General features: G+C 42.2%; 1 protein-coding gene across 2 annotated transcripts in view; it reads right to left on the bottom strand.

Moving 5' to 3' along the window:
• The window catches only part of LOC123491256 (liprin-beta-1-like), a 38,298-nt gene extending 16,918 nt beyond the window's left edge, over window positions 1–21,380 (bottom strand). For both annotated transcript variants that reach the window (XM_045221502.1, XM_045221503.1), the window contains exons 1-3: window positions 21,254–21,380; window positions 4,026–4,110; window positions 125–333 (exon numbers count right to left, since the gene is read on the bottom strand). In XM_045221502.1, the coding sequence (XP_045077437.1) occupies window positions 125–333; window positions 4,026–4,089 (273 nt within the window). In that variant the 5' untranslated portion in view covers window positions 4,090–4,110; window positions 21,254–21,380. The remainder of the gene's footprint in view (window positions 1–124; window positions 334–4,025; window positions 4,111–21,253) is intronic.
• Between the last annotated feature and the right edge of the window lie 2,001 nt (window positions 21,381–23,381).

The raw sequence follows: 23,381 nt of genomic DNA, 5'->3' as shown, positions 1-23,381 counted from the left end.
CTGGTTAAATAAAGGTTAAATAAAAAAATAAAAAATAAAAATGTCCTTCACAATAGTAAAAATACTGACTAACATTATCAGTGTTTGCATTTGCAACAGTAAGAGAACAGAGGGAGATACCTACCAGCTGTCCCTGCTGCAGCCACTCCACTAGGCCATCGGCGGTGGTGTTGGGGACCTGGCAGCGGAGGCCCTCCCTCTCGTCCTGGTCCATCATCTCCAGCGCCGCCCGCAGGTCCTCCAGCAGGTGCAGCGCCCGCAAGCTACCCAGGAAGGGCGAGGTTGGCGACTGGCAGTCAAACAGCCCATTGGAATAGTCCATGGCCTTGGAGCCTGTTGGGTCCAGGGTTAGGAGAGCGGTGGTTAAGAACAAATAAGGGAGTTAGAAGCATAGATATACAGTGCATTCTGAAATGATTCAGATCCCTTGACTTTTTCCACATTTTGTTACGTTACAGCCTTATTCTAAAATTGATGAAATTGTTTTTTTTTCCCCCTCATCAATCTACACACAATACCCCATAATGACAAAACAAAAACAGACATTTTTGCACATTTATTAAAAAATATATATAACTGAAATATCACATTTACATAAGTATTCAGCCCCTTTACTCAGTACTTTGTTGAAGCACTTTAGGCAGCGATTACAGCATTGAGTCAAGCTTGGCACACCTGTATTTGGGGAGTTTATCCCATTCTTCTCTGCAGATCCTCTCAAGCTCTTTCATGTTGGATGGGGAGCGTCGTTGCACAGCTATTTTCAGGTCTCTCCAGAGATGTTGGATCGGGTTCAAGTCCAGGCTCTGGCTGAACCACTCAAGGACATTCAGAGACTTGTCCCGAAGTCATTCCTGTGTTGTCTTGGCTGTGTGCTTAGGGTTGTTGTCCTGTTGGAAGGTGAACTTTCGCCCCAGTCGGAGGTCCTGAGCACTCTGGAGCAGGTTTTCATCAAGGATCTCTCTGTACATTGCTCCATTAATCTTTCCCTCGATCCTGACTAGTCTCCCAGTCCCTGCCGATGAAAAACATCCCCCCAGCATGATGCTGCCACCACCATGGTTCACCGTAGGGATGGTGTAAGGTTTCCTCCAGACGTGACGCTTGGCATTCAGGCCAAAGAGTTCAATCTGGGTTTCATCAGACCAGAGAATGTTGTTTCTCATGGTCTGAGAGTCCTTTAGGTGCCTTTTGGCAAACTCCAAGCGGGCTGTCATGTGCCTTTTACTGAGGAGTGGCTTCCGTCTGGCCACTCTACCATAAAGGCCTGAGTGGTGGAGTGCTGCAGAGATGGTTGTCCTTCTGGAAGGTTCTCCCATCTCCACAGAGGAACTCTGGAGCTCTCTCAGTGTGACCATCGGGTTCTTGGTCACCTTCCTGACCCAGGCCCTTCTCCCCAGATTGCTCAGTTTGGCCGGGCGGCCAGCTCTAGGAAAAGTCTTGGTGGTTCCAAACTTCTTCCATTTAAGAATGATGGAGGCCACTGTGTTCTTGGGGACCTTCAATGCTGCAGAAATGTTTTGGTACCCTTCCCCAGAGCTGTGCCTTGACACAATCCTGTCTCAGAGCTCTATGGACAATTCCTTCAACCTCATGACTTGGTTTTTGATCTGACATGCACGGTCAACTGTGGGACCTTATATAGACAGGTGTGTGCCTTTCCAAATCATGTCCAATCAATTTAATTTACCACAGGTGAACTCCAATCAAGCTGTAGAAACATCAAGGATGATCAATGGAAACAGGATGCAACTGAGCTCAATTTCGAGTCTCATAGCAAAGGGTCTGAATACTTATGTAAATAAGGTATCTGTTTTTTATTTCAAATATATTGGCAAAATTTCCAAAAACCTATTTTTGCTTTGTCATTATGGGGTATTGTGTATAGATTGATGAATTATAAAAAAAAAAAATCAATTTTAGAATAAGGCCGTAACGTCACAAAATGTGGAAAAAGTCAAGGGGTCTGAACACTTTCCGAATGCGCAGTACATCTATAGTTTTATCCCTGTGGTTAGAAGTTTGAACCTCTCCCATCCTCTCCTAATGCCCTTCAACAAGGAGGATGAAAGGCGATATCACTAGGTGGGATATCATTGACCAATGTGATGCGCTGCAGATGTGGATTTCTGAATGTGTCCTGAAAAATCACATACCACACATTCTAAAAGCAAAGAAAAACAGATTACATATCGATAAAACAAATGTTTGGGTGCAAGAGGCCTGAGAAGAAGCTTATTTGTTGGACTTGGAAAAGCCATGTTTCCAGTGTGTACTATAATCTGCTAGACAGCATCTGTCAACCGGCTCCAAAAGGTCAACCTTCATAGAAATGTAGAAGAGAAAAATAGAGGGATAAATAAATATACAAGTCTTCCCCAAAAGGCAGCCAGGGATTTTGAACGCTGTAGTTTCTGTGGTAACGGGGGCTAGAGGATGTCATGTGATCAGCCATCCTTCTTGGAAAGGTCAATTCTATAAATTACACAAGTCAGTGGAAAAGCCTGGGCTCTTAAAGTGCACCCCTCTGCTCATCTATCACCAAAAAGTAATAGGAACAAAACTTCCCTCTGGTGACTGACTTTCACTGTTTTTTTTTATTGCTTTGGTGTAATTTTCACAAATACGTGGTACATTTTCAAAACTCAAAACAGATAATCAAAAAGGCAGTAGTTTCAAAACTAACCACATTTTCAATTGACTAAGTACAAGACACAATATCATACACAGTTTTTCACCCAACTTAAAATATGTGTTTCATCTAGAAATACATGTTTCACATTGCAATTCATGTTCATATAAAGTTATTGCCTTTCACAATGCAATGCTCACATTATTTTTGATATGATTCTCTTCTATTTGGTTAAAATACATTTTACTATTACTTAATCCGACTGTTCTTAATTGATGACCACTTAAAAGTTTGGTAAAGCTATATATTTTACATAGTTTGTCAACTACAGAATGTTTGTAACAAATTAAAGTTAAATGGTTATGTACACAGATTAGCAGATGTTACAGCAGGTGCAGTGGAAATGCTTGTGTTTCTAGCCCCTACATTGCAGTAATACAATATCAATATGAAAATAATCCAGAAAGTCCAAAACAATAAAGAAATGCATCCCCTATACAGTAAACATGTATCCAAAATTAAATTGCTGGGGGTCACACTGCTTTACAAAAATGGCATCGGCCAATACAGTACTGTGATACCGTAATATATGCCAATACAGTACTATAATACTGTAATATATGCCAATATAGTACTGTAATACCGTAATAGGTGACATTTACGTAGCAGACAATTTTATCCAAAGTGAATACAGTCCACACATTTCGGTATGTGGCCCCAGTGGGAATCGAAACCCACAACTCTGGTGTTGCTAGTGCCACGTACATGACCACTACAATAAACACGTACAAAACAATACACGATTACAATGTAGGATTGCCATCCCCATGGGCATGCCACCCTCCTTCAGGCCATGGACGAGGCATGCAATGCCTGTAAATCATATTAGCAGTATGCCTTGAATAATCATTCGTTTCCATCACTGCTGAAACAATGGAAAGTCTTGCTTTCTCATTTTGGAGGACTGCACTGGGAAACATCCCAGACCAGTACCACAGCCACATGCTAAGAGCAGCAGCATGGGAACCCTAGTCCCGAGGGTAGATATCAGGGGCTTATTTAAGAGGCAGTGTGTTTTATGTCAATATTTGAGGGGATCAGCCCCAAAGTTCAAAATCTGAGTGAGATTTGCACGTTTTATTTATTTTATTTAACCTTTATTTAACCAGGTAAGCCAGTTGAGAACAAGTTCTCATTTACAACTGCGACCTGGCCAAGATAAAGCAAAGCAGTGCGATAAAAACAACAACACAGAGTTAAACAAAACGTAGTCAATAACACAATAGAAAATCTATATACAGTGTGTGCAAATATAGTAAGTTATGGAGGTAAGGCAATAAATAAATAGGCCATAGTGCAAAATAATTACAATTTAGTATTAACATAGCGTTACCTGCTATGATCCCATCCATTTGCTCCAAGGCGGCTGCCAACATCTCGCTGGCGTCGGACATCATCTTCACCGCCCCACTGTGAATCTGAAAGAGAACAGAAGTGTGAAGTCATAAGTAAAGACCAATGACGCCTGAACAGCCATTGCCCAGAAGACTACAACCATTGCCCAGAAGACTACAACCATTGCCCAGAAGACTACAACCTACAGTACAAGTTAGACGATGTGCTTGTAAAAACGTCAGTGTCTGAAAATGTATGGCATTTCAAAGCTTTTAAAACTTGAGCAGTAAATTACATTAACCCCCTGGGGAGTTCAAGTCTACACATTACACACAGACAGAACTAAAGTGGACAGAGACCACCCAAGAGTCAGGACCCCCCTACATTACCACACTAGCAGATTTGACAACTTTTTACAGTAATACTTGATGAATGGCATTTCTATGCACCTTCATTTGTAAGCCACTTCCCGGTAGTAAGGATAATGTTCTAGCCCACAGTTAGTTGTAGAATGAAACTGCACATTTTCTCCCTCCATGTGAATGGGACATTAGTGAATTTCCATGTATTGTGTGATCAAGTATAATTACAATGCATGGCAGAGTAACTGTAGCAAAGGATTTTCTCCATCTGTTTGATAAGCTCGCCAAACAGGAAATTGGAGCCTAATTGTCTGGTATTGTTGGTGGGCATTGTGGTGTCCCTGGTACATTTGAATATGAATATGAAATCGTATTCCTCATAAAAAATTAATAAAAATACATCCAATTGAAAAGGTTGCTAAAGAAGATATTATCCATCATGAATATTCATGGTTGTATGATGACATTTTGACTGTTGTATTTCTCACCCAATGCATTGCTGAATCAAATCTTTGTCTTAGCCTCCTACTTCTTATTACAAGTTCTCAGATTCAACAGTGTTACTCCTACCATACATGTATTCTGCTATAGTGGATATCTGGTGGCCTGAAGTTGTTGGGCATTTTTGTGCCACACAACTTCCCCATTGATGACTGCATTTAGTACAGACCTCAGCAATTCACTTTAGTAATGTGGTCAAGACTCAAGCCCATGACTGGGTGTTTCCATATGCAAATGGTGGGTAACAGCCTGGCAGTTTACAATCACCCTATCCTCTCTTTTCCTTAAGTGCCCCAGTATCCCCACACCTGCTCCATGGAAACGCCCAATAGGCCCTAAATGATTTCCAAGTAAATTTCCAATGTAGGCCTATGCTCTTAGTTGATATCAACTGTCTAGGTAAAAACAATTGATCAGTGCCACTGGAATTAAAACCAGAAAGGAATCTTGACCATGGCATAGTGAGTGATGTGAACTATAAGTAACCACAACATGCCAGTCGGAAACAAAGATGAGCTCTCAGAGGCAAAACCAGTGATTTCTCACCCCACAAAAATTCCCTGAGACCAGTCATGAGAATTGAGAGTGAGCTCTTATCTGGAATAATGATGCTATTCTACCAGGGATCTCTCCCCACAGTGTGTTGGCTTGACTGGAATTCCAAGCTTCCATAACAAAGTATCATTCCCAGCCTCAGGATGTCACAAGCAGCTCATTCACTTAAAATGGATCAGACAACTTCACTTTCATGGTAGGCCTAACGTTATATTACATATTGAATTCACGAAAACAATTGTACAAATCTGAATGAGAAATGTAAAATAGCCTGAGAGGATATGAAATCACGACGCAAAGTTAATTGAATTGGAGGGTAATGAGAGAGAGCCCTCTCCTTGTCCAGGGCAGAAGGGCAGCATAACTCAGGGGGGTTGTTGTGTAAAATGCTGAGGGGGTTTACTTCATTTCCTTTCCCCATGGGTCAAAGAGTCACACCCAGAAACATAGTAAAAACGGGCTATAAGAGCTTAATTAAACCATTGGCTTTTATTAGAGGCAGGAAGAGAGAGCCTGCACATTCAACACTGAGGGCATTGTGTCTGGTCACCCACTTCCATCATGGGCCCTTTAGGCAACATGGGTAATCCTCCCTCCAAAACAGGCTCACACTCACCTTGCTATACAGTTGCACTACTCAATAAACAATGATTAATTGTGCCAGCGATGGAAGGGAGTTGCTCAAGCAGAAAACATTTCCAGTAGAAAAAAATTCCAGCTTTATAAAGCTGCCCACATAATTGTCTTGGATGGTTTTCACAGCCTTTAAAAAAGTAACATAAAGCAGAATCATTGTTCACTGGACATTCCAATTGAAAACTCAAATAATCTGAACGACGTTATCGTCAAGATTAATTATTTGCTGACTAAAGGCTACCTATAGAATGCAGGGTGGTGTACCACTGGGCTCCTCCTTAAGGTATCCACATGCTTCCCAGCCTAAACAGTTCGGTAGAGTTCGTGCATATATTATGACGACATTTTGTGACGATTCAGTTCATTTTGGACTTTTAATTTTTTTCGGCTGTTCGGGCACACACATTTTTTTCTGGAGGCAAGCCGAAGTTCAGAGCCGAAGTCTACGCCCCTTCGTCGGTGATTGGTCAACAGTAGGAATTCTTCAATAAAGTCTGTCATTCAATGAGAGGACTCATTTTCATGCAAATGTTTTCATTGAAAAATACTGCACCAAATTTTAGTTAGATGTAAAATTGTGCGACTAAGATCTCTTCGGCAAAAACGTATCTTTGATTAATTCTGACTATTTTGAGGAAGTGTATACTGGCTACAGCATCTCAAAATGGACAAACAGTACTATTGCCGCATTTTTCTAGTTTTTCAAGCAAAGGTCTTATAAGAGAGCATGCTGACGCCTTTAGTACCATTGCTTTTTCCCCCGAAGGCATTTCCTTCTGATGGAAAGCCATCCCACTCTCACTCCAGGGAGGGAGGCAGCTTTATTTGGTCAGCCGTCTGTCTCACACCCCAAGGGGGAAACCCAAAACGTGGACATTTTTCTAACTGGAACGGCAGTTTTTAGAATCCAAACATGAACATTCCCTCCGTGGGATAGTAAAATTAAACTAATAAGAAGCATAAAGAAAGGGTAGCAGTAAGGCACTAAAGCAGGCTAAACTTGAGTTCCTTTAATATAATTCAGTAGGTCGAATGCTTCCGAGACACAGGATTTCGTACAAAGTTTCTATGCAAGATTAAAGATCAGTAAATTTGACAACAAATCAAATCAAATTTTATTTGCCACATGCGCCGAATACAACAGGTGTAGACATTACAGTGAAATGCTTCCTTACAGCCCTTAACCAACAATGCATTTATTTTTTAATAAAAAAGTAAAATAAAACAACAAAAAAAGTGTTGAGAAAAAAAGAGCAGAAGTAAAATAAAAGAACAGTAGGGAGGCTATATACAGGGGGGTACCGGTGAAGAGTCAATGTGACTCTACCAGCTAGTTGAGGTAATATGTACATGTGGGTAGAGTTAAAGTGACTATGCATAAATAATTAACAGAGTAGCAGCAGCGTAAAAAGATGGGGTGGGGGTGGGGGGGGGCAGTGCAAGTAGTCCGGGTAGCCATGATTAGCTGTTCAGGAGTCTTATGGCTTGGGGGTAGAAGTTGTTGAGAAGCCTTTTGGACCTAGACTTGGCGCTCCGGTACCGCTTGCCGTGCGGTAGCAGAGAGAACAGTCTATGACTAGGGTGGCTGGAGTCTTTGACAATTTTGAGGGCCTTCCTCTGACACCGCCTGGTATAGAGGTCCTGGATAACTTCTTTAGCTTTCATCCTCTTTTACCCCCTCTTCTGCTTCTCTCTCAATCTCTCATTCAAGCTCATAGCTTGAGGTCATAGTAAATTAAATGGTACATACTGGATCAGCATATTAGTATTATTCCAGCCTCACGACTGATATTTAATAGGGAGCGCCCATAACAGTTAACATGTGATGTAAATACATTACAGGGCAACTGCACTTCCTGATTTGGCCTCATTTTGAAGATTGCTCATTAAAAAAAATTAGCGGCCATGACTGAAGCCAAACCAGAGTTGTCTTGGGGGTGTGGTTTGATGTCGGTGTGTTATATTCACATATCGTACCCTGGCAGGTACTGTTTGTCCCTCATGAGTCACCATAGCAACAACATAGCCACTTCGTTAAAATAGTCTGAATGATTAAGATAAACCAAGAAATCTGTAATTAAGATGTTTGTGCAGAGGGAGGTCTTAGTCGCGCAATTTTAAATCTAGCTAAGGTGTTTGGTGCAGTATTTCTCAAGTAAAAAAAGTTGCATTAACAAATTGTGTCAAATGAAAGCTAAGAGTCTATATTTTTGTGAAATGAAGGCATATACAAATGTTTCTAACATTTTCCATCTTAAAAATTTGGCAAAAGTAAAGGCTTTGATTTCTGGATTGAACAGATTGAAACAGGGTCTTAGAAAACATCCACTAGAAAAAGTGTTAAGAAGGTAATAAGAAATACATCAAAACACACTGTTGACGTAAAGACCCCTGCCAACTAATATCAACATTTCAGTTTTGGATACATTTTTTACCTTCAAGTTTAAGAAATATTGTGCCTTGCAATTCCTTAACAAAACCCCCCACATAACTAAGATATTTTCTCATTTCTCTCCCTCATGAGGGAGGATAATGAAAGTTCACAGAAGTAACAAGTAATGCTAAACCTACCAATTAGTTAGTGATTTTACTGATATCAATTTTATGAATTATTAAATGATTAAAACTCGTACTTCCGTTAGCAAATTGTTAACGGAATTACCAAAACATCTGTACGGAATTACTGCAACTGAATTGACTACAATGGGAAATTATAATAGTCACAAACCACAGTTGTGTCACCTGCTACTGTCCTCCCTTCCACTGGCACACTGTTAAGTTCAGCTCATAACTGTTTTGTCTTTCTGTTGACTGGTGGTCTAACCAAGAGAGTTAAAACAGTCAGTCTGGACAACCTTTACCGCTCCGCCTTTCTCTCTCCCTCTCCAGTTAATGTCACCTCTCCCAGTGGTGTTTCCACATATAGTCCTCTTTAAGGGTGTTTTCACACCAGCCAATTTTTGTGAACTCAGTGTGGTTCGCTTAATTTTTTGTGTGCAGTGTGAACACTCCAAAGGAACTCTGACCCCTCAAAAGAGCCCCTGAAGGGAACCAAACTGAGACCATCTCCAACAGCGGCACACGTTTTATTTCCACGAACCTGCACATCATCATCATCTCTCTTTGGTGGCACCAATGTGAAGGATATGGCAGGGGAAACATTGTTGCAGTAGCCTAGTGTGAGGGGTTATGGCAGGGGAAACAGTGTTGCAGTAGCCTAGTGTGAGGGGTTATGGCAGGGGAAACAGTGTTGCAGTAGCCTAGTGTGAGGGGTTATGGCAGGGGAAACAGTGTTGCAGTAGTCTAGTGTGAGGGGTTATGGCAGGGGAAACAGTGTTGCAGTAGCCTAGTGTGAGGGGTTATGGCAGGGGAAACAGTGTTGCAGTAGCCTAGTGTGAGGGGTTATGGCAGGGGAAACAGTGTTGCAGTAGTCTAGTGTGAGGGGTTATGGCAGGGGAAACAGTGTTGCAGTAGCCTTGTGTGAGGGGTTATGGCAGGGGAAACAGTGTTGCAGTAGCCTAGTGTGAGGGGTTATGGCAGGGGAAACAGTGTTGCAGTAGTCTAATGTGAGGAGTTTGTGTAGGCCCTGTGTGTAGCTCAGTTGGTAGAGCATTGCACTCGTAACGCCAGGATTGTGGGTTCGATTCCCATGGGGGGCTAGTATGAAAAATGTATGCACTCACTAACTAAGTCGCTCTGGATAAGAGCGTTTGCTAAATGCCTAAAATGTCAAATGTTTGGCAGGGGAAACAGTGTTGCAGTAGTCTAGTGTGTGGTGCTGGAATAATAACAAGCAAACCTGGGGAGGTTAGTATTCACATTGCCCTAAAAAGGGGAACTGGACCGTGGAATTCAAGTGTACCGAACTCAGACCATCTCTCGAGATGGACTCAGTTCGGTTCGGGGGCTCTTTTGAGGGGTCTGAGTCCGCACGGAATTCACAAAAATTGGCTGAAAGGGACCAACTGTGAAAAAAACCTTACTGACACCTACCCATGAGCCCCCGCTCTTTCCATTTACTTTAACCAGCATCCTGACCCACTGAGCAATGACCGACACCGGACATCGATGGACGTTGAAAAGTAGTTGATATTCGGTCAGTCCACCCTGGCCTTGTTGTTAACGTCCACAGACGGACCGGACCAAATCGGAACCTATCATAGACGTTTGTTTCACAAGTTCGGATAGTACAGTATAGTACAGTGAGTAGAGCACAGTAGAGTACAGTTCAATACAGTACTGATTAGTGAGTAGAGCACAGTACAGTCCAAAATAGTACAATACAATAAAGTACAGTAGCATATATCTACTCTGCTGTATTGTACTCTACTGTGCTCTGCTGTCCAAATGTGTGAAACATGAGAATGAAATGTATTTCCATAATTATGCATTTCCATGTATTACAGATCAGGGACCCATGATGTAATTCCGTTACAGGGTGTATATCCACTTCACTTACTGTAGTTCAATAACCAAAATAGATTTTTTTCAAACTCAAATGTGTCATGTCATATCTGACACCCCATTCTTTCTGCAGGTATCTTTGAATCTTCATTCGGAGCATATATTTAACAAAGTTTAGGGAAAACGTGGTTGCATAGAGACCTGAGGGAGATTTTACCATAATTCCGTTACTAAAGTTTGCAACTGTACAGTTCTTCCACTAAATTCGTTTTTGTACATTTTTCTGTAGAAGTTGTTAAAAGTAGTCCTTGTGCATAGAGTCATATGGTTTGTTAAACTTTGAAATCAATGGGTCTTGTTTGGCATACATTTTAAAGTTTTAAAAAGGTGTGATTCCGTTACCGTGGAATTGCTCTAAAGCACAAGCTACACGCTGTTTATCAGTGCCCAAAATCACTCGCTAGCTAAGTTCCAACTCTGTGTTTGTCAATGAAGCTAACAGGTAGAAGCTAGCAGGCACATTGAGCAGCCAAGCCACAATCAGCTTATCAAGTCACTGGCGAGGTGTGTGCTTCAGTGCTGTTTTAGTTTTTTTACACCTTTCTCAACATCTATTATCAGAATGTGCATCTGACTGGCAGTGTTTCATAGGGAATCATGTTACAAAACAGGTCGCGGGGGGATACAAGATGCTCGCCAATGGGTTTTGGAATATTGACAATACAATATATCAAGAGTGCTCTGTTAGTCTCAATTCTCATTTTGCCCAAAAGAGTGGCACACTCTAATGATTGACACCAAACACATCAGCAAGTGGCCACTCCATAAAGGACTTAGGGCCAAGGGTTATTTCAACATAACGTGTCGTCTTATGTAAACAAGTCTGAGGTGCTGCGTAATGGGCAGGTCTGTCTCACTGTCTAGAGCAGGGGTGTCAAACGTACGGCCCGCGGGCCGGATCAGGCCCGCAAACGGGTTTAATCCGGCCCGCAAGATGATAAAAAAAATATATATATATATTTTTCAATAAAATAAACTGCTGTTCCAATTAACTAACCCTAACCCAATAGCAATTGTGTTAAGCAAGCAAACTGTTTATACTGGGGCAGAGCAAGTAGGTCAAGCACGTGCAGCCAATGAGCTACTTTGTTTTGCCCGCAATATTTATTACGGCTTCTACTTTTAACATTATGTGCTTTGGCACCCTCATTGCTCCAATATGTCTCTGTCAAAAAAGAGAAAAGTGGACGCAGAGTGCAGAGTGTTCCAAGAAAAATTGTCATCCTATTTAATCACGGAATTGAGTGGGAAAGCTGTATGTTTGGTGTGTTCAGAGCATGTTGCAGTGCTGAAAGAATATAACCTTCGTCGCCACTATGTGAGTCTTCATGCCGACAAATATGACAACTTTCAAGGACAGCGGAGATGAGAGAAGGTGAATGAACTGTTGGCGGGTCTGAAGAAACAGCAGTCTGTGTTTACTCACAGCCGAGACATCAGTGACGCTGCAGTGAAAGCTAGCTACCTCATTGCTAATGAAATCGCAGTGGCTTCAAAACCATTTAGTGAGGGTGAATTTGTAAAAACATGCATGATGAAGGCAGCGGAGATTGTGTGCCCTGAAAAGCGGCAGGCTTTTGCAAATATCAGCCTGACAAGAAACACAGTTGCAGACAGGATTTCCGATCTTTCAGTGGATTTGGACAGCCAGTTGAAGCAAAAAGTAAAGTCATTTATTTCGTTTTCGGTTGCAATTGATGAAAGCACGGACATTACAGATGTTGCACAACTGGCAATTTTTTCATCCGCGGAGTTGATGACACATTGACCGTCACCGAGGAGTTCGTGGAGTTGGTGCCGATGACAGATACAACGACAGCAGCTGATATTTTTACCGCACTCGTCGGCGCGCTGGACAGGGTCGGAGTGGACTGGTCCCGCGCTGTCAGCCTGGCTACAGATGGTGCGCCCTCAATGATCGGGAAAAAAGCATGCGTTGTGACAAAGTTCAGAGAGAAAGTGCAATCTGCAAATGGAGGATGTGATTTTTTGACCTTTCACTGTATTTTGCACCAGGAGGCTTTGTGTTGCAAGTCATTAAAGATGGATAACGTCATGAAGGTGGTCATCCAAACTGTTAATTTCATCCGATCCAGAAGCCTGAATCACCGTCAGTTTGACAGCCTTCTCAGAGAGAAAGACCACATCTATGGCCTGCCATACCACACTGAGGTAAGATGGTTTAGCCGAGGTGCTGTGCTGAGGCGTTTCTTTGATTTACGAGAAGAAATTGAACAGTTCATGGAAGAAAAGGGCAAACCAGTGTTAGAATTTCATTCCGCAGAATGGATGCCGGACCTTGCATTTATGGTGGATGTTACAGAGCACCTGAATAACTTGAACAAACAGCTGCAAGGGCGCAACAAAGTTGTCACGCAGTATTATGACAGCATACGTTCTTTCAAGTCGAAGCTGTCATTGTGGGAGACGCAACTTGCCGGTGGTGATGCAGCTCACTTCCCCTGTCTGAAAAATGTGTGCGCGACCCAACATGTGGCAGACATAAAGCGGTTCAAAGATAAAATAACGGGACTGTTACGGGAGTTTGAGCAACACTTTCAGATTTATGTTTATATGTTTTTATGTTGATGTGCTATTGTTTTTAATTGATTTTATTTTATTTGTATATTTAACCTATTCTTGACTCTGTGGTTCTTGCACTTGTTTGGGGAACAGGATTTCATTATTTGTATCTACATTTCTGCCTGAGAAATGACACCCTGATATAGTTCTGTGATCTGTGAAACAGTTCTGTTAATCACTGAGGCATTGTGTGTTCTTTTTCTTTAGAATTTTCAAATAAACTTGACGTGTTTTATGATTAATAGTGATGTTGTGCTTGTACTATTTTGGACACACTGTCCTCAGGCTCCAGCTTTATGTTGTATGTTGATCGTATTAAAACAAAGAAAACAATCTGAAGTTGTTGTTTTTAAGTTATATATACCATGATTTTTCCGGTCCGGCCCACTTGGGAATAGATTTTCCTCCATGTGGCCCCTGAGCTAAAATGAGTTTGACACCCCTGGTCTAGAGGTTCTGGCTGCTATGATTGGATAGAGCGCAATCAGGACAGCTGCTTCTCTCGTGTTAGTGGGCACTGGGTGTGGGCATGTTCGTAATCCATACCCCACCCTTCAGTATGTCGTGACAAACTCACTTACAAAACTCAGTTTTGGACGAGACTGACTTAATGACCAAAATGATCCTATTTACACTCTGTAGTCAATTTTGACACTATAATTAATGTTCCTGACTCATACTGATGCCACATAGAACCAACTTCTCTGGTTTTTAACGGTCTAAGGGGCAGTTGACATTTAAATAATAGCTGAGAACATGGTCTTTATCTAATATTAAAATCTGGACCTAATGAAATCAATTAGGTCTTTTGAAAGTAGAGCACAATTTACACAATGGAAAAACAAATACAATTTTAATGTGTGTCTTTGCTAAAACGGTTAGTGGGAATTAACACCACATAGGCCTTCCACTCTCAATGACTCACTGAACCAGTAAAGTACAACTTTATGGTGAAGAGCAAAGAGTTTTCCATTGTGGTTATATCACTCAGTGGCGGCTGGCAGATTCAGAGTTTTAAAACCACAGAAAAAGTTATTATCTACGCAGCCTTGTAAAGTACTATCTGTCAGGAATGGCAACTCTTCAGAGCTAGGCTACACAGACAGTTCTACTGTGGGTAACGCATTGAAACCTTCTTTCATTCCAGAGCAGTTCAGTGCTCAGTGTGAGGTGTCAGTTCAGTACCCGACACTGGCATCTCTGTGACCTGTATGACCTGCAGTCCGTAACACCCTCCCCCGGATTCCTTCAAACCTCCTCCAGATGTGCTCCTCTCTCATATATATCAAATGTTATGCGCCAAATACAACAGGTGTAGAACTTACAGTGAAATGTTTACTTACAAGCTCTTAACCAACAATGCAGTTAAGAAAAATTAGTGTAAAGTAAAAAATAGATATGTAAAAAAAATATAGCGAGGCTATATACAGGGGGTACCGGTACAGAGTCAATGTGAGGTTAGTCGAGGTAATTGAGGTTATACGTACAGTGAGGGAAAAAAGTATGATCCTGATTTTGTATGTTTGCCCACTGACAAAGAAATGATCAGTCTATAATTTTAATGGTAGTTTTATTTGAACAGTGAGAAACAGAATAACAAAAAAATTATCCTGAAAAAAGCATGTCAAAAATGTTATACATTTATTTGCATTTTAATGAGGGAAATAAGTATTTGACCCCTCTGCAAAACATGACTTAGTACTTGGTGGCAAAACCCTTGTTGGCAATCACAGAGGTCAGACGTTTCTTGTAGTTGGCCACCAGGTTTGCACACATCTCAGGATGGATTTTGTCCCACTCCTCTTTGCAGATCTTCTCCAAGTCATTAAGGTTTCGAAGCTGATGTTTGGCAACTCGAACCTTCAGCTCCCTCCACAGATTTTCTATGGAATTAAGGTCTGGAGACTGGCTAGGCCACTCCAGGACCTTAATGTGCTTCTTGAGCCACTCCTTTGTTGCCTTGGCCGTGTGTTTTGGGTCATTGTCATGCTGGAATACCCATCCACGACCCATTTTCAATGCCCTGGCTGAGGGAAGGAGGTTCTCACCCAGGATTTGACGGTACATGGCCCCGTCCATCGTCCCTTTGATGCAGTGAAGTTGTCTTGTCCCCTTAGCAGAAAAACACCCCCAAAGCATAATGTTTCCACCTCCATGTTTGACGGTGGGGATGGTGTTCTTGGGGTTATAGGCAGCATTCCTCCTCCTCCAAACACGGCGAGTTGAGTTGATGCCAAAGAGCTCCATTTTGGTCTCTTCTGACCACAACCCTTTCACCCAGTTCTCCTCTGAATCATTCAGATGTTCATTGGCAAACTTCAGACGGGCCTGTATATGTGCTTTCTTGAGCAGGGGGACCTTGAGGGCGCTGCAGGATTTCTGTCCTTCACGGCGTAGTGTGTTACCAATTGTTTTATTGGTGACTATGGTCCCAGCTGCCTTGAGATCATTGACAAGATCCTCCCGTGTAGTTCTGGGCTGATTCCTCACCGTTCTCATGATCATTGCAACTCCACGAGGTGAGATCTTGCATGGAGCCCTAGGCCGAGGGAGATTGACAGTTATTTTGTGTTTCTTCCATTTGCGAATAAATCGCACCAACTGTTGTCACCTTCTCAACAATCTGCTTGGCGATGGTCTTGTAGCCCATTCCAGCCTTGTGTAGGTCTACAATCTTGTCCCTGACATCCTTGGAGAGCTCTTTGGTCTTGGCCATGGTGGAGATTTTTGAATCTGATTGATTGATTGCTTCTGTGGACAGGTGTATTTTATACTGGTAACAAGCTGAGATTAGGAGCACTCCCTTTAAGAGTGTGCTCCTAATCTCAACTCGTTACCTGTATAAAAGACACCTGGGAGCCAGAAATCTTTCTGATTGAGAGGGGGTCAAATACTTATTTCCCTCATTAAAATGCAAATCAATGTATAACATTTTTGACATGCGTTTTTCTGGATTGTTTTGTTGTTATTCTGTCTCTCACTGTTCAAATAAACCTACCATAAAAATTATAGACTGATAATTTCTTTGTCAGTGGGCAAACATACAAAATCAGCAGGGGATCAAATACTTTTCTCCCTCACTGTACATGTTGGTAGCGGTAAAGTGAATATGCATAGATAATAAACAGAGTAGCAGCAGTGTAAAAAGAGGGGGGGGACAATGCAAATAGTCCGGGTAGCCATTTGATTAGCTGTTGAAGAGTCTTATGGCTTGGGGGTAGAAGCTGTTAAGAAGCCTTTTGGACCTAGACTTGGTGCTCCGTTACTGCTTGCGGTAGCAAAGAGAACAGTCTATGACTAGAGTGGCTGGAGTCTTTGGCAATTTTTAGGGCCTTCCTCTGACACCGCCTGGTATAGAGGTCCTGGATGGCAGGAAGCTTGGCCCCATTGATGTACTGGGCCCTACGCACTACCCTCTGTAGTGCCTTGCGGTCGGGAGCCGAGCAGTTGCCATACCAGGCGGTGATGCAACCAGTTAGGATGCTCTCGATGGTGCAGCTGTAGAACTATTTGAGGATCTGAGGACCCATGCCAAGTCTCCTGAATAGGCTTTGTTGTGCCCTCTTCACGACTGTCTTGGTGTGTTTGGACCATGATAGTTTGTTGGTGATGTAGACACCAAGGAACTTGAAACTCTCAACCTGCTCCAATACAGCCCCGTCTATGAGAATGGGTGCGTGCTCTGTCCTCTTTTTCCTGTAGTCCACAATCATCTCCTTTGTCTTGATCACGTTGAGGGAGAGGTTGTTATCCTGCCACCACACGGCCAGGTCTCTGAACTCCTCCCTATAGGCTGCCTCATCGTTGTCTGTGATCAGGACTACCACTGTTGTGTCGTCGGAAAACTTAATGATGGTGTTGGAGTCGTGCTTGGCCATGCAGTCATGGGTGAACAAGGAGTACAGGAGGGGACTGAGCACGCACCCCTGAGGGGCCCCCGTGTTGAGGATCAGCGTGGCAGATGTGTCGTTACCTACCCTTACCACCTGGGGGCGGCCCGTCAGGAAGTCCAGGATCCAGTTGCAGAGGGAGGTGTTTAGTCCCAGGGTCCTTAGCTTAGTGATGAGCTTTGAGGGCACTATGGTATTGAACGCTGAGCTGTAGTCAATGAATAGCATTCTCACGTAGGTGTTTCTTTTGTCCAGGTGGGAAAGGGCAGTGTGAAGTGCAATAGAGATAGCATCATCTGTGGATCTGTTGGGGCGGTATGCAAATTGGGAGAATGCCAAGAGTGTGCAAAGCTGTCATCAAGGCAAAGGGTGGCTACTTTGAAGAATCTGAAATATAACATATATTTTGATTTGTTTAACACTTTTTTGGTTACTACATGATTCCATGTGTTATTTCATAGTTCTGATTTCTTCACTATTATTCTACAATGTAGAAAATAGTAAAAATAAAGAAAAACACTTGAATGAGTAGGTGTGTCTAAACTTTTGACTGGTACCGTACACACACACACCAACCGACTGGCACTCACTCTTGCCTAAGGGCAATTCCACGATAAAGGAGTTACGCTGAGATTCCGATTTATCACTTTCAAATGTATGCCATATAGTTGTATGTTTTGTTAAACTTGGAAATCAACGTTTTTTGTTTGGTATACATTTTAAAGTGAAGAATCTGATTGTGGTAATGGAATTACGCTGACAGAGTTTCCCCTAATATAATCTCACTTACTCACTGATAACAACCATTCCACTACACTGCACTGGGAATTGTGTGCAAACTCCTCTGAACAACCAGCGGCTTCTTCTTTATCAAAGCATCAAAGCTTTCCGAGTCACCAGACAAAACAAAAGTCTACCACTCGAAAAAAAAGATGATTCAATCTCTTGGGAAAAAAGGTTCTCTACATGAATGTTTTCCTAGTAAGGCCTCATTATTGAATGTGTGCATTGTAAGCGAGGGCTAACCCATTTGGCTCTGGTTTGCCTTTGAAATCATTGGGTAGACGTTATTTTGGTTTATTTACATATTTTGACATCAACCAGATGTAGAGATATGGAGGGGGAGGGGAGACTCATTCGAAAAGAAAACACACCGCCTGGCCCATTGACGAGCCTCACACACAAGAACACTCGCACATGCACACACAATTTCCAATAGCTACATAGCTATAGAGTTCCAGCTGTGCCACAGATGTGTCCTTCAGAATTAAACTGACCTATGCACTTGTCTCCCCTTCAGCTGGTGAGCTGTTGTTGAACAGGGGGCTCAAAATAGGGTAGAGAATTTAAATACCCCATATAGCACAATGCTTGAGTCATACAAATTAAGAATGTCCTAACAGTAGTACTGGATGTTGGTTTGGTCATACAGCACCTAAAAACACAACATCAGGTGATTTCAGTCTTCAGAGCCATGAAATAGCCTACCATATAAAGCCAAACAAAAACATACAACTACACTAAACGTGCACCACAACTAATTCCTGAACAGTATCCAACTATTTAAAATCCCTTGGTCCTTTTGTCATGTCTGGAGTGAGGTCAGGTTGCAGTGGTACTAGTAGACTTCACCCTTGTGGTCGTGGTGGCCGTGGCTCTGTAGACACGGCACACAAACAGCTCTTTGTCCTGCACAGAGTCACATGGAAAGCGAGGGATACAGAACACAAGGTACGACCGTTTTCAGCATTTCCCGACTAAATTACAGCCAAAAACACACACTTGAAGAAAAAAAAAATGGGGGATGGGGGAAAGCAACTATGCACCTCAATTCTGAACAGTGCACTACAAAATACACATCAGTCCAACTAATAGCCACACTGAAACTGAATGTCAGTTTAATTATGCATTCTATGTATGTCCTGGGGCTAGTCATCATTAGCTATAGTTCTGATGCACAGATGTTTGACTATCTGCCACTGTAGACTGAATACGAATATGGATTTTGAAGCAGGACCTGAAAGCTTGGCATGACTGAATACAAATAAGACAGAGACAATCATCTCTGAAGTTAGGCTAGGCTGTTTAGTGAACTAGGCTGCTGGCCAAAGCATCCCTGCACTCAGGATGACCTTCGCCTTGTACCGTTAGGAAGTCCTTCCTGTCACATGCTTGAGAAATGTCTTCCTTTCAGTCACACTGTCTGCCGTTTTCCCAGCTACAATTCAGGGCTCTATGCTGATTTTTTTTAAATAAAAAATTGACAAGGAGCACCTACGTGTGCACCTAAGTCGAAAAATGTAGGCTCACACAAAATAAATATTTAGGCACATATGCAAGTAAAATGGTCGCACTGTAGTGCCCTGCTACTACTGGTATGTGACGCAAGCCAAAGATCTTGACAAAGAGGTTTTTAGCGGGAACAAAAAGCACATTATTCCAGTCAGGAATTCCTTAGACTACTGTAAATGCAAATATGTGTATAAGAATTCAACAACAACAAGTGCAATGAATGAAACAAAGAGTCTTCACATTAAAATGTCAAGTACAAGAATCATGTCTACTCCAGCAATGCCCCAACTGCTTCACAACATTCTGTGTTTAACCAATAGTCGCGCCCAGGAGCTGTCCCACCACTGAAAATACACCACCGCAGGAGTAGTCCTCCAGAAGTTTGTATGGAATGTCAACGTGTAGGAAAAGTAGGTCTGAATGGTGGAGTATGGCCTCAGGACAAAATCTAGTAGAATGGGTGCAGCTGAAGGAAGGGTTTTTTAAGCTAGATGCATGACATCTATTACTTTACGTAGCTAGGATAGCTAGTTCTGTCAAATAACTCAGTTGAACACTGGATGAAGGAGTTGTAGGCTAAAATACTTTGCTCTCTGCTCTTCACAATAAACAAGGACCAACCCATGCTATAACCAATGAACTTCACCTCCTCTGCTGGAACTGACTCAACTCTGGCTGAGGGACAAACAACTGACAGGACACACTGCCTGAGGAAATGAAAAATGTCAGCAAAACTATTCTGCACATAAAGCAGATATAGATTAATGGATATTTCCTTGAAAAACCTTCTAAAAAAGGACAGACACCCAGTTGATTGTTTCCTTGGTACTAGGTTGGAGGGCACAATTTTGTCAACATAAAGCTGTCACTATAGCTCTTGGAAGTCTGGCCTTTTGGCTGTACCTGGCTTGAACGACAACTTTCAGCTGGACTGAAAAGTATGTTGTCTTGCAGCACTGATACAGATTTCAAATGATTATCCTTGCCTGATAATGTTGCAGTCATTGGACACAAAACTGTATAATACAGTCAAATACATGTGACTGCATGCTATCCTTAGGACATTTGTCTGGGGGAAAAAATATAATCTACTATACAGTAATTGGTCTGAGTGCAGCAGACTGAACCAAGGTCTTTGAGAGTAAATCCTTTGTTATGCTTTCAGTCCCCCCCCCCCCTCCCAAAGACACCCAATACACAGAGTGAGAGCCAAGAGCCAGGACACAGACAATATCTCAGGAAGGAGCGCTCTTTCCTGGACAATTTAAGACTACAGAGTAATACCAATAAAACTAAGATCCCTTAAATAAAAGGAAACAATGAATGAATTTGGCATGAGCTCTAGTTCAACAATTTTTATTAACCATTGCAACTGTGATGTTTTCGTTGTTGAACTAACTCGTGAACGTGTCCTTGTCTCCCACAATTGCAAGAATGAATCACCCCCTTTATGAATAGGCCTAACTTACAGTTAATGAAACTACCTGAACTGAAGGTAACGTTGACCTACCTACCTGAGATGTACATACCATATGTAAAAACTTCAGTGGCATGCAACACTTTTTAATATTTGTGATGTTATTTCTCATTGCTACACTGTAACCATAATCAAGAGTTGTGGTAAAGGTGAAAATGTATTCATTGTATCACAATGTTTGCCCATTCATTGTTTTGTTTATTTTGCGGTCTCATCAACTGATTACTGACAGCTGTGCACAGCAGTATCGTAAGTCAATGAGAAAAGAACTGTCCAAGAAAGTTGGTCTCAAATGTTTTACATTGTTTTACACTATTTAATTTCAAAGTAAAACTACTGTTATTGACCATAAATAACCCAATCGCGCAGACTAAATTTAACCCATACAAACAATAAAATTGACGGTCAGTCTAAAAACTGGTCCGATATAACTGGAATACACATTTTCACATTTTAAAAAACGTACCCAATTCAAGAGGAATAACTTCACACGTGGACTCCTTGAAGGGCGACCTTTCTGCTATTCCAAAAGTTCACTTTTCAGTGCTCTCTCGAGCCGTATACAACACCTTTCGATAGAGCTGCATAACGAATTCCCAACTTCCAGAAATTTGCGATATATCGCACTGCGCATGCGCCAACCAAACCCAATCACAGATTACTACATAGCGTTTGCTATTCAATCCAATTTCGACCCCGTGGATGCTAAATTATTTTTGGATTTGAAGACGATTGGTTTTCATTTTGGAGGGGATAAAATAACTAATTGAAAACTGACCATTATACATGAGACAAATAGCATCTATATGTGTGTAAGATACCTTATTCATGCGTTTTATTTTATGAATATCATTCGTATTGAATACCATATTTACATTTTAGTAGACGCTCTTATCCAGAGCGACTCACAGTTAGTGCATACATTATTTTTGTCTTTTTCATACTGGCCCCCCGTGGGAATCGAACCTACAACCCTGGCGTTGCAAACGCCATGCTCTACCAACTGAGCTATCCCTGCCGGCCATTCCCTCCCCTACCTTGGAAGACGTTTGGGCCAATTGTGCGCCGCCCCATGGGTCTCCCGGTCGCGGCCGGCTACGACAGAGCCTGGATTCGAACCAGGATCTCTAGTGGCACAGCCTTAGACCACTGCGCCACTCATACTGATATTATTATTATTTTGCTTGCTCCACCAAGCTGTCTGAAAACTGTTGATTAACAGATTATGTCTGTCAGGTTTTTACACAACAGCTGTAGCGTATGAGTGTTGCTCCTCATTTCATTATTTTATGTTCTGATCATGATGGTCTTTACACGACGTACCTTAGCTTGGTGGGCATTCTGCTGTAGGCTGATTTGATGGACTGTCTAAGGGCACTTCAGTAATCAGTACAATGAGTTTAGAGTTAGGAAATGATGGAAATTGAGTGCACTCTGAAGAAAATAACAGTGGTCAACAGGCAAATTGACACAGGATATAATCCTAGTTGTATCAAAGGAGAAGATACTAATAAACCAACAGCTAGTTGAGCATACCTTTGCTTAGCGTACTAAACTCCACTCTGTGGTGAAGGAAGTTTCTGATGACTCCACCAATGGAGTGGAGCAGAGACCAGGCTTTGTGGAATCTAGCTCCGACTAATCTAGTCCACTAACCTTTGCTGGGCATGAAATCAATTCTGACTGCCACCGCTGGAGTAAAGCTAAATGGCTCTCTCTAGTGGTTTTAACAGTCACAGTGCATAATTGAAAATGTCAACATAGCCAGCAGCACTGCAAAAACAACACATCCCTGAAATAATTAATTCCTTGTGGCTATCACCTTGGCAACTGGGTGGATCCAGCACTAATTTCCTGTCAACTCTATCATTCTAAACTCCACTCATTTCCATCCCCAACTACAACATTTTCCGTCTCGATAGAACTGCCAAAGGGGGTGGGGTTGCAATCTATTGTAGAGAAAGCCTGCAGAGCTCTATCATACTATCCAGGTCTGTGCCCAAACTGTTTGAGCTTCTACATCTAAAAATCCACCTTTCCAGAAATAAGTCTCTCACTGTTGCCGCTTGCTACAGACCCCCCTCAGCCCCGAGCTGTGCCCTGGACACCATATGTGAACTGATTGCCCCCCATCTATCCTCAGAGTTCGTACTGCTTGGTGACCTAAACTGGGATATGCTTAACATCCCGGCCAACCTACAATCTAAACTAGATGCCCTCAATCTCACACAAATTATCAACGAACCTACCAGGTACAACCCTAAATCTATAAACATGGGCCTTATTGCCTGCATCCGTAATGGGTCCGCGGTCAAACGACCACCCCTCATCACTGTCAAACGCTCCCTAAAACACTTTAGCGAGCAGGCCTTTCTAATTGACCTGGCCCGGGTATCCTGGATGGATATTGACCTCATTCCATCAGTAGGGGATGCCTGGTTGTTCTTTAAAAGTGCTTTCCTCTCAATCTTAAATAAGCATGCCCCATTCAAAAAATTCAGAACTAAGAACAGATATAGCCCCTGATTCTCCTCAGACTTGACTGCCCTTGACCAGCACGAAAACATCCTGTGGCATACTGCATTAGCATCGAA

Source organism: Coregonus clupeaformis, chromosome 7 (assembly GCF_020615455.1).
Source record: "Coregonus clupeaformis isolate EN_2021a chromosome 7, ASM2061545v1, whole genome shotgun sequence".
Classification (NCBI taxonomy): Eukaryota; Metazoa; Chordata; class Actinopteri; order Salmoniformes; family Salmonidae; genus Coregonus; species Coregonus clupeaformis.
This window is presented reverse-complemented; position numbering and strand designations above follow the sequence as displayed.